The sequence below is a fragment of the Schistocerca piceifrons genome, chromosome 9 (assembly GCF_021461385.2).
Source record: "Schistocerca piceifrons isolate TAMUIC-IGC-003096 chromosome 9, iqSchPice1.1, whole genome shotgun sequence".
Lineage (NCBI taxonomy): Eukaryota > Metazoa > Arthropoda > Insecta > Orthoptera > Acrididae > Schistocerca > Schistocerca piceifrons.
Window position 1 is genome coordinate 35,385,444 of NC_060146.1, and position 12,654 is coordinate 35,398,097.

The 12,654-nt window shown below is 46.3% G+C and overlaps 1 protein-coding gene across 1 annotated transcript in view; it reads right to left on the reverse strand.

Moving 5' to 3' along the window:
- Positions 1-12,654, reverse strand: part of LOC124716672 — a 380,414-nt gene that overhangs the window by 10,843 nt on the left and 356,917 nt on the right. The window contains exons 7-8 of the mRNA XM_047243209.1: positions 7,709-7,861; positions 1,877-2,069 (exon numbers count right to left, since the gene is read on the reverse strand). Coding sequence (XP_047099165.1) covers positions 1,877-2,069; positions 7,709-7,861 — 346 coding nt within the window. The remainder of the gene's footprint in view (positions 1-1,876; positions 2,070-7,708; positions 7,862-12,654) is intronic.

Here is a 12,654-nt window from a genome sequence, read left to right on the forward strand (position 1 = left end):
AGATAGAGACCACCATCCACATCTAAAGAAAAGCTCAGTATGTTAACTAAATTTCATATGCAGCAACATGTGATGAATTATGCATTATACACTACTGGCCATTAAAATTGCTACACCACGAAGATGACGTGCTACAGACGCGAAATTTAACCGACAGGAACAAGATGCTGTGATATGCAAATAATTAGCTTTTCAGAGCATTCACACAAGGTTGGCGCTGGTGGCGACACCTACAATGAGCTGACATGAGGAAAGTTTCCAATCGATTTCTCATACACAAACAGCAGTTGACCGGCGTTGCCTGGTGAAACGTTGTTGTGATGCCTCGTGTAAGGAGGAGAAATGCGTACCATCACGATTCCGACTTTGGTAAAGGCCGGATTGTAGCCGATCGCGATTGCGATTTATCGTGTCGCGACATTGCTGCTCGTGTTGGTCGAGATCCAATGACTGAGAGCAGAATAAGGAATCGGTGGGTTCAGGAGGGTAATACGGAACGCCGTGCTGGATCCCAACATTCTCGTATCACTAGCAGACGAGATGACAGGCATCTTATCCGCACTGCTGTAACGGATCGTGCAGCCACGTCTCGATCCCTGAGTCAACGGATCGGGACGTTTGCAAGAAAACAACCACCTGCACGAACACTTCGACGACGTTTGCAGCAGCATGGACTATCAGCTCGGAGACCATGGTTGCTGTTACCCTCGACGCTGCATCACAGACAGGAGCGCCTGCGACGATGTACTCATCGACGAACCTGGGTGCACGAATGGCAAAACGTCATTTTTTCGAATGAATCCAGGTTCTGTTTGCAGCATCATGATGGTCGCATCCGTGTTTGGCGACATCGCGGTGAACGCACATTGGAAGCGTGTATTCGCCATCGTTAGCGTATCACCAAGCATGATGGTATGGGGTGCCATAGGTTACACATCTCGGTCACCTCTTGTTCGCATTGACGGCACTTTGAACAGTGGACATTACATTTCAGATGTGTTACGATCCGTGGCTCTACCCTTCATTCGATTCCTGCTAAACTCTACATTTCAGCAGGATAATGCACGACTGCATGTTGCAGGTCCTGTACGGGCCTTTCTGGATACAGAAAATATTCGACTGCTGCCCTGGCCATTACATTCTTCAGATCTCTCACCATCTGAAAGCGTCTGGTCAATGGTAGCCGAGCAACTGGCTCGTCACAATACGCCAGTCACTACTCTTGATGAACTGTGGTATCGTGTTGAAGCTGCATGGGCAGCTGTACCTGTACACGCCATCCGAGCTCTGCTAGACTCAATGCCCAGACGTATCGAGGCCGTTATTACGGCCAGACCTGGTTGTTCCCGGTACTGATTTCTCAGGATCTATGTACCCAAACTGTGTGAAAATGTAATCACATGTCAGTTCTAGTATAATATATTTATCCAATGAATACCCGTTTATCATCTGCGTTTCTTCTTGGTGTAGCAATTTAAATGGTCAGTAGTGTACTTAAAATCGTAGCAACCCCTATTTTTCATTGAAAACTTTTTCGAATTTCGCGCTGTGTCTTGGTTAAATGCAAATATCACAATAACTGTGACCATTAATGAAATGATGGGCATGCCGTCACGAAGCTGACATATGAAGACATCATAAAGGAAACACTGAAGTTCTGTCTGTACTATCGTTCGAGAATAACTGCAGGGGGAGCGTCTCGATTCTGTGAGCACGACCGGCTGAAAACGGGCGAACAACGTCGGCCTCCCCTTCCGAACGAACGAATGAACTCGCCGAGCGCTTTGCGCGAAAACTGGTCGCTGCGCACCCGCCAGCGCACCCTGCGCGGACTATAGTCGCGAACAGCCGCGTCGGTAAGGAGGCGGGGGCTGACCTGGGCGCGGCGAACAGCATCTCGGCGGGCAGGCCGGGCGCGCGCGGCTCGGGCCGCAGCGTTACCACGGCGACGCCCAGGGGGGCCAGCTCGCGGCGCAGGGCGGCGCTAGCACCCTCCACCGCGTACCGCGCCGCCGTCGTCGCCGCCAGCCCGGCTCCCGGCGGACTCGCCCCCACCGTCACCAGGCGACCTGTCGCACAACACGCACGACTCTCTGTAGAGGAGTGACATATGGCAAAATACACAGGTACACACAGGGTGTTACAAAAAGGTACGGCCAAACTTCCGGGAAACATTCCTCACACACACATAAAGAAAAGATGTTATGTGGACATGTGTCCGGAAATGCTTAATTTCCATGTTAGAGCTCATTTTAGTTTCGTCCACCTACGCTCAATGGAGCACGTTATCATGATTTCATACGGGATACTCTACCTGTACTGCTAGAACATGTGCCTTTACAAGTGCGACACAACATGTGGTTCATGCACGATGGAGCTCCTGCACATTTCAGTCGAAGTGTTCGTACGCTTCTCAACAACAGATTCGGTGACCGATGGATTGGTAGAGGCGGACCAATTCCGTGGCCTCCGCGCTCTCCTGACCTCAACCCTCTTGACTTTCATTTATGGGGGCATTTGAAAGCTCTTGTCTACGCAACCCCGGTACCAAATGTAGAGACTCTTCGTGCTCGTATTGTGGAGTGCTGTGATAGAATACGCCATTCTCCAGGGCTGCATCAGCGCATCAGGGATTCCATGCGACAGAGGGTGGATGCATGTACCCTCGCTAACGGAGGACATTTTGAACATTTCCTGTAACAAAGTGTTTGAAGTTACACTGGTACGTTCTGTTGCTGTGTGTTTCCACTCCATGATTAATGTGATTTGAAGAGAAGTAATAAAATGAGCTCTAACATGGAAAGTAAGCGTTTCCGGACACATGTCCACATAACATATTTTCTTTCTTTGTGTGTGAGGAATGTTTCCTGAAAGTTTGGCCGTACCTTTTTGTAACACCCTGTATAAGTTAATGTAACTTTTACTATTTGAGAGATAATCAACCAAATTTTCTATCTGTTTTTATTGTTATTGGTTATAATCTGGTCTTTTTTCAATGTTTTTATCAAATAATATGATAAGAACATTGCTGGATACTCTAAAACACATTATATCACAAGAAGAACATTTCTGCACAAGTAAACCTACGCTAGGGATACACTTCGATTATGATCAACTTTGAACAAGTGTAGAACAAAGTAATACACACATTTTTCTGTACATGCCTATATAGTCGATAAGTCGGTGAAAGACCCATTGAAAAAAACTGAGTTTAACATTTCTGAACAAATACCCTCAAATTGGTAACAGATATAAAAAAAGTCGAATAAAACTTCTATGGTTTTTGATGTATGTTGAACGGGTGCACACAGATTTGTTGACAAAGCATTTTCCTGTAAACCTCCTCCCACCTGCCGAAATTTTGCTTTCCATTTAGACATTTGACTAATAAGAAAACATATAGCATCATTAACCACATTCAACTGTATATGACAAATGGTATTCCAAAGATGCATTTCCCAGAAATAATCTAGAAATTATCTTGATAACAGTATGAGCATCTCATATGTGTCTGCTTCAATGACAATTGTTATGTTGGGTTATTTAGTAAGTATTTTCCAGATAAACGTATTCTAAACGTACATTCTACGCACACACACACACACACACACACACACACACACACACACACACACACACACACGGGGTGTTCAAAAAGTCTCTCCGCAGTGCCGTATGATTGTTAGCCTCGCGTGCCGCATGTTTGTTCGCCTGCCTGGGTTACTTCCCTTCAAGTAGACTCTCCCAACGTTGCACTGATTCGTTTATCTCAGCCAGCGTCAGTAGTATCGTTGGTGTGTGTCGTTCCGTGTCGCCGTGAAATTTTAACTTTAGTTCCTTTGTTCGTTTGTTTCGTTTTTGTCACTGTTAAGACGCTAACCATTGAAGAATGCGTGTTTTTAGTCGAACAAGTGTTCAAAGCTAGCAGTAAAGACACAGTTTCAGCTGGTCGAAGTTCGTCAAACATTTAATTCAGTTTACCCGGAGACAACACTCCCACATCGCGATACTGTGCGAGATTTGATTAACAAATTTCGAAGTACAGATTCAGTGGCAGTTACACCGAGAAGTGGTCGTCCTAGCGTTTTCTCTGAGGATAAACTACTCGATCTTTCCGATAAAATGTCCATGACTCCGAATAAGTCAGTGAGAAAACTCGACTAGGAAATCGATGTTAGTGTCGGAACGGCCCACACAGCTGTAATGTTGAAATGGCTCTAAGCACTATCGGACTTAACATCTGAGGTCACCAGTCTCCTAGATTCAGAACTACTTCAACCTAACTAACCTAAGGACAACACACACATCCATGCCCGAGGCAGGATTCGAACCTCCGACCGTAGCAGCAGCGCGGTTACGGACTGAAGCGCCTAGAACCGCTCGGCCACAGCCGCCGGCCAGCTGTGAGGAAAAAATCAGAACTTTTCCCATACAAAGTGACAGTCGTGCAAGAACTGAAAAATACTGATCATGGCAAGAGAGTGCATTATTGTCAACGGTTCAAAAATTTCGTTCTACAAAATGGAAGGGATATTCTTAATGAAACGTTTTTCACTGATGAGGCTTGGTTACATTTATCCGTGTGCATGAACTCGCAAAATTCTCGTATGTGGAGTACTGCAAATCCTTTGTGTATTCATGAGGAATCACTTCATTCTGTGAAAATAGGAGTCCGGATTGCAATTTTTAGACGTCGGATTAAGGGTCCCTTGTTTTTCAACGGAACAATAAACGCACAACGATACTGCCGAGATATTCTGTGCCCATTCATAAGAGAACTTGTGTTAAGTGAAATACTGAACGGCTATTTTCAACAAGAAGGGGCAACCGCGCTTACAGCTCGCGTTTCAATGTCACTGCTTGCTGATGTTTTTGGTGATGGCATGATTTCACAGGGACTTTGGCCTCCACGATCGCCTGACCTAACACCACCTGATTTTTCTTCCGGAGTGCAGCGAAAGCAACTGTGTATAAAAACCGTACAAAATCCAGCGATGAATTGAAAACTGCAATATCCACTTTCACTGCTTCTGTTACAGCTTGTGTTTGGAAACATGATTAGACGAATTGAATTGTGTATTCTACATACGTGTACACACACAAGCGCGCGCCCGCGCGCGTGTGTGTGTGTGTGTGTGTGTGTGTGTGTGTGTGACAGTTTAGAATTATATTAACACCTTCAGCTGCTAGCTGGCGTTGATATATATCAACGGGGACAGGTGAAAATGTGTGCCCCGACAGGTACTCGAACCCGGGGTCTCCTGCCTACACCGCAGACGCTTTATCCATCCGAGCCACAGAGGGCACAGAAGACAGTGCGACTGCAGGGACGTATCCCTTGTCGCTTCCCGTGAGACCCACATTCCCACCTTGTATGTCCACACACTACATTCATAGTGTCCCACCCCAACACACTCATTACTCGTGGAAGACATTCTTACCAAGTCTCTTAAGAGTTCGGGGAATATGTGTGCATCCACACAGATGAAGAAAGTCTTGGCCGGTGTTACCAGAACTATATACTTATATGGATATGGTGTCTGTTCTTTCGGTTATGTCCGAAAGAACAGACACCATATCCATATAAGAACAACATGACAATTGTCATTGAAGCGGACACATATCAGATACTCATACTGTGATATAGATACATTTCTAGATTATTTCTGATATATATATAATTTCTTAATTTTATGGAATATAAAATATCTTGTGTTGTATTTGGGTTTTCTCTTTTACATTCACTGTATATTTTTAATTTTTAAATTGCAACCTTTTCAGATTTAATTGCATTATGTTCAAAATTCTTTGTACATTATTGCGGATCTGTGTAATAATGAGAAATGCGCAGAACGGTTCAAGTAAAAAAAATGCTGAATGCATTTTGTTATAGAGAGTTTCTAGCTCATTTCTGTCAAATACGTTTTGGAATACCACTTCATCATGTATGACTAAATGTGATATGAATGATGCTATATGCTTTGCTATTAGTCGATTGTCAAAATGAAAAACGAAATAATAGGGAGAGGGAATTTCGAAAAAAAATACTTTTGACAAATCTGGATGCACTATCGTAATGTACATTAAAATCCATAGGAAGTTTTTTTCTTTCATCTGTGTTACCATTTCAACGTTAATCGTTTAGGGATATTAATTCAATTTTTTTTCAAGGGGTTGTTTCACCTCCCTAGCAGCCGTATGGGCTCGTACAACACTCTCTACACTGTAACATCATATGCAAAGCCGATCACAATCGAAGTGTATCCATTGTGCAAGTTTGTCAGTGGTTACTTGTCACTTTCAAAATTATTATTAGTAATTAGATAAACAAATCTGAGTTAGCAGTTTCTTAATATCAGTCTTATATACCTTTCGCTACACTTTTTTTTTAAATTTATGTGTATGATATGTAGCAAATTTTAGTTGACAAAAATTTAAATAAATTTGACTGTAATGCATTTTGAAAAAATTTATACCATAGAAAGTGTGTGCAAAGTCTGTAGCAAATTTCATCTTTATATCGGCAATTCCTCAGTAGAAAATGTTCCTTGCACACTGAAAACTGAAAATTGCAGGAAATGCAGAAACATGTTTTATTAGTGGCTCGAACAGTCCACGGGTATACTGCCAGCGTCGATGTGCTTGTTACGTCCGCCCTGGTCGCCAGTTCGTACTTCTTGCCGAGAGTCTTCTTAACCCTTCATCGGCCGCCCGCCCTCAGGAGCTCTGTTCGTCAGCGCATCACGATGGCGACATGTCTGGTTGGCTCTGAGCACTATGGGACTTAACATCTTAGGTCATCAGTCCCCTAGAACTTAGAACTACTTAAACGTAACTAACCTAAGGTCATCACACACATCCATGCCCGAGGCAGGATTCGAACCTGCGACCGTAGCAGTCCCGCGGTTCCGGACTGCAGCGCCTAGAACCGCACGACCACCCCGGCCGGCGCGACATGTCTGATCGCCGAAATATTGTGCCCGTTGGACACTATGAACCGGCAGTATACACGTGGAGTGTTCGAACAACAAATACGCCGGGAGAAACTGAAGAATCACTTGAACTTTTTGCAGTATCCTTCACTGACATTCGAGAAGTAGCATTACATATATTATCAATCTTGAAACTTCCTGGCAGATTAAAACTGTGTGCCCCACCGAGACCCGAACTGGGAACCTTTGCCTTTCGCGGGCAAGTGCTGTACCATCTGAGCTACCGACGCACGACTCACGCCCGGTACTCACAGCTTTACTTCTGCCAGTACCTCGTCTCCTACCTTCCAAACTTTACAGAAGCTCTCCCGCGAACCTTGCAGAACTAGCACTCCCGAAAGAAAGGATACTGCGGAGACATGGCTTAACCACAGCCTGGGGGATGTTTCCAGAATGAGATTTTCACTCTGCAGCGGAGTGTGCGCTGATATGAGGCAGAAGTAAAGCTGTGAGGACCGGGCGTGAGTAGTGCTTCGGTAGTTCAGATGGTAGAGCACTTGCCCGCGAAAGGCAAAGGTCCCGAGTTCGAGTCTCTGTCGGGCACACAGTTTTAATCTGCCAGGAAGTTTCATATCAGCGCACACTCCGCTGCAGAGTGAAAATCTAATTCTGGAATCATCAATCTTATTCAGTAGGTTTTCAGTGAATCAAAATTAATCAAATCCTAGCGTCATGCCATCAGGCCCTGCAGACGAGCGCCGGTGCCCGCCACTCACCCTTGGCCTGCCTGAGCAGCGGCAGGAAGGCCCTGGCCGTCCTCAGGGCGCCCACCACGTTGAGCCGCAGCACCTGCTCCCACTGCGCCGAGCCCTGCGCGTCGAGGCGGCCGCGGCAACACGACCCCGACGTGTTCACCACCGCCCACAGGCCTGCAACACCACACCAAACACATCTCACACATCTCACAGCTGTACCCGCAAACCACAAGGTCCGGGTTGTCGATCTACACTGAGGCGACAAAAGTCACGGGATGGCGGTATGCACATTGTGGTGTCCGTACTGTAAGACCTTCGGTACACACACCATCAGATTATTTGACTCGTCGCTCTAACGAAGTAGGCGAGTATCAGCAATACGTCTCGTGGTCTTATCGTGGCGTGGTTATCTCCTGCCGTTAGGTCAGACGATAGAAATGCCACTTGCACGCTTAGAGTAGCAGATTGACGGTGACCAACTTTAAACAGAACTTGATTAATTTTCACACACATTTATTAAAATAATAAAAAGCATACACTCCTGGAAATTGAAATAAGAACACCGTGAATTCATTGTCCCAGGAAGGGGAAACTTTATTGACACATTCCTGGGGTCAGATACATCACATGATCACACTGACAGAACCACAGGCACATAGACACAGGCAACAGAGCATGCACAATGTCGGCACTAGTACAGTGTGTATCCACCTTTCGCAGCAATGCAGGCTGCTATTCTCCCATGGAGACGATCGTAGAGATGCTGGATGTAGTCCTGTGGAACGGCTTGCCATGCCATTTCCACCTGGCGCCTCAGTTGGACCAGCGTTCGTGCTGGACGTGCAGACCGCGTGAGACGACGCTTCATCCAGTCCCAAACATGCTCAATGGGGGACAGATCCGGAGATCTTGCTGGCCAGGGTAGTTGACTTACACCTTCTAGAGCACGTTGGGTGGCACGGGATACATGCGGACGTGCATTGTCCTGTTGGAACAGCAAGTTCCCTTGCCGGTCTAGGAATGGTAGAACGATGGGTTCGATGACGGTTTGGATGTACCGTGCACTATTCAGTGTCCCCTCGACGATCACCAGTGGTGTACGGCCAGTGTAGGAGATCGCTCCCCACACCATGATGCCGGGTGTTGGCCCTGTGTGCCTCGGTCATTTGCAGTCCTGATTGTGGCGCTCACCTGCACGGCGCCAAACACGCATACGACCATCATTGGCACCAAGGCAGAAGCGACTCTCATCGCTGAAGACGACACGTCTCCATTCGTCCCTCCATTCACGCCTGTCGCGACACCACTGGAGGCGGGCTGCACGATGTTGGGGCGTGAGCGGAAGACGGCCTAACGGTGTGCGGGACCGTAGCCCAGCTTCATGGAGACGGTTGCGAATGGTCCTCGCCGATACCCCAGGAGCAACAGTGTCCCTAATTTGCTGGGAAGTGGCGGTGCGGTCCCCTACGGCACTGCATAGGATCCTACGGTCTTGGCGTGCATCCGTGCGTCGCTGCGGTCCGGTCCCAGGTCGACGGGCACGTGCACCTTCCGCCGACCACTGGCGACAACATCGATGTACTGTGGAGACCTCACGCCCCACGTGTTGAGCAATTCGGCGGTACGTCCACCCGGCCTCCCGCATGCCCACTATACGCCCTCGCTCAAAGTCCGTCAACTGCACATACGGTTCACGCCCACGCTGTCGCGGCATGCTACCAGTGTTAAAGACTGCGATGGAGCTCCGTATGCCACGGCAAACTGGCTGACACTGACGGCGGCGGTGCACAAATGCTGCGCAGCTAGCGCCATTCGACGGCCAACACCGCGGTTCCTGGTGTGTCCGCTGTGCCGTGCGTGTGATCATTGCTTGTACAGCCCTCTCGCAGTGTCCGGAGCAAGTATGGTGGGTCTGACACACCGGTGTCAATGTGTTCTTTTTTCCATTTCCAGGAGTGTAGAAATAACTTAACTTGGTTCTGGATGCTATTTACAATTGACATTCTGAAGTTCCTTTGGTCTTGGTACGTTACTCTTATTCTCACACATCTCTGATACTTGGCAAAGTGTCTATTCATTTATCTTCATGGCTATGTGCAGCAATATGATAATCTTATTAGGCACAGACTGAAACTTGATTATAGACTAATGCAGACTGACTAATCGGAGGTCTGTACACTCGTTATAAAACCTCGCGCGTTCAGGTATCACTGTGCGAGTGTGATCCGCGAGGAGAAAAGGTTCTACATTAGCAGCAAAATCGTTGGTTGCGTTACATATTAATATGCGGATCAGTGGAAGCAGAATTTGGTCCGTCTCTATGGCAGCGCCATCTCGCAGTGCGGAGACGGACGAGCGCTGCGCCTGCGCTGTTGTGCTTAGCGGGGCGCGCTCTAGTGGGGAAGTTCTGTATGCGCTGACTACGCGGAACTATGTACACAACACACTTATACAGGGTGACAAGTATTTAAACCGAGAAACTCAGCGAGGTTGTAGGGGACATCAAAACAAATATTTTTCCCTAATGACATTTTTTCCTATGAGGAATATTTAAACCGGTAGAGGAAGATTTCTCTGGTGGCAAATTAATTAAGGGAGGTAGGATGTCAAACGGGCCGACTTGGAGCAGGACAGGCACCACAGGACATTTTAATTTACACTGCCTATAATTTTACAAATAAACTCATAAAACTTTGTCACCAAGACCAGGAAGGATTCAGGATTCACACTCATAGCAGAGGGGACTGATCACCATAGATGTTAAGTCCCATAGTGCTCAGAGCCATTTGAACCTCTTAGCAGAGGAAGTTCAAAAACATAACAAAACAAATTTTTTTAAATGTGAAATTTCATCGGTTTTTTTATTTGGTATTGGCTGCATTTGTTGCTGTAGGTACACTTTTCGTCATAAATAACATAGATTCTTCGATGAATTTTGCACCGCATACAAACCATACTTACAGGTGTATGAAACTCTAGAATTTCCCAAATCTGTTAAAAACTGTGGTAAAAATTGAGATAATTAACTACAAAATTCGAGTTTTCTCTAAACACGAAGTTTAAAACGTAACAGCCCACTCATTTTTCAATAGATTAAATAAGTTCTGGAGTTTCATACACCTGTAAGTATGGTTTGTAAGCTGTGCAAAGTTCATCGAAGAATCTCTGTTACTTATGAGGAAAAGTGTACCTATAGCAACAAATGCAGCCAACAGTAAGTGAAAAAACCATGAAATTTCACATATAACAAATGTTATTTCTTAGTGTTTTGAACTTCCACTGCTATGAGTGTGAATCCTGAATCCTTCCTGGTCATGCTGACAAAGTTTAATGAATTTATTTGTAAAAGTATAGACAGTGCAAATTAAAATGTCCTGTGGCGCCTCTCCTTCTCGAACTCGGCCCGTTTGACGTCCGACCCCCCTTAACCAACAAACAGTCTTCCATTTTTTGTGACCAAGAGACAACACATTAACACAACCCAATTTCAACTACAGTAGATTTTCAAAAATGCCTCCATTGACCTCCACCGACGCACACGACGACTGAAATGCGCCGGCGCCCCGGCATGTTGGAACCACATGCGTTGTCTTGTCGTCTTCCAGGAACTCCGGCAATGCTCTGGCGAGAAAATTGTAATAGTGCCTGCCATTTAAAGGCCTAGGTAGCACATACGGCCCAATTAAACAGTCCCCAACAACACCGACCCACACATTAACGAAGAACCGCATTTGATGAGCGCTAGTAACTGTAGCATGTGGGTTATCCTCACTCGAAACATGCCAATTGTGCATGTTGAAGACTCCATCACGCCAGAACGTTGCTTCATCGCTAAACAACACGTAGGATGGAAATGTAGGATGCATTTCACACTGTTCCAGGTACCACTGCGAAAACTGTGCTCTGGGTGGATAATCAACTGCTTCCAGGTTGTGGACAAGTTGTAAGTGAAATGGCCGGCCGAAGTGGCCGTGCGGTTAAATGCGCTGCAGTCTGGAACCGCAAGACCGCTACGGTCGCAGGTTCGAATCCTGCCTCGGGCATGGATGTTTGTGATGTCCTTAGGTTAGTTAGGTTTAACTAGTTCTAAGTTCTAGGGGACTAATGACCTCAGCAGTTGAGTCCCATAGTGCTCAGAGCCATTTGAACCATTTTTTGTAAGTGAAATGGACGTAACAATTGCTCTCGAAGAGCTGTTCATACATTCGTCTGATTCGTCCCCATGTTACTTGCAATTGCACGAGTGCTGATTGAAGGATCCCGCTCCACATGCTGCAAGACAGCTTCCTCAAATTGCAGTGTTCTTACCGTGCGACGGCGTCCCTGTCCAGGTAATCTGCTAAATGACCCGGTCTCACGCAGACGTTGGTACACAGCAGCAAAGGTCGTATGATGCGGGATACGACGATTAGGATATTGCTGTTGATTAACCCGCTGTGCAGCTCGTCCGTTGTGGTGCGCTATGTAGTACGCACCAACCATATTAGTGTACTCACTCCACATGTATCGCCCCATTAGTAAAGAGAGACAGTGCACTACTACACTGGTGGACAGCAGTTGCCTACAACTGAGAAGCGTAATACGCGCTCTGTCAATTGAAGATCGTAATACGGCCTCTAACAACTGAAGACCGTTATACGGCCTCCACCGGTTTTAATAATCCTCATAGGAAAAAGTGCCACTAGGGAAAAATATTTGTTTTGATGTCCCCTACAAGCTCCCAGAGTTTATCAGTTTAAATGCTTTGCACCCTGTATACAAATGGCAGTAGAGTGGCGTACACGAGGTATGAAAGGGCAGTGCATCGGCGGGCGCGTCATTCGTACTCAGGTGATTCGTGCGAAAAAGTTTCTGATGTGATTATGGCCACAAGGCGGGAATTAAAAGACTTTGAACGTGGAATGATGGGTAGTTCCAGACGCATGGGACATTCCGTTTCGAAAAACGTTATGGAATTCAGTATTCCT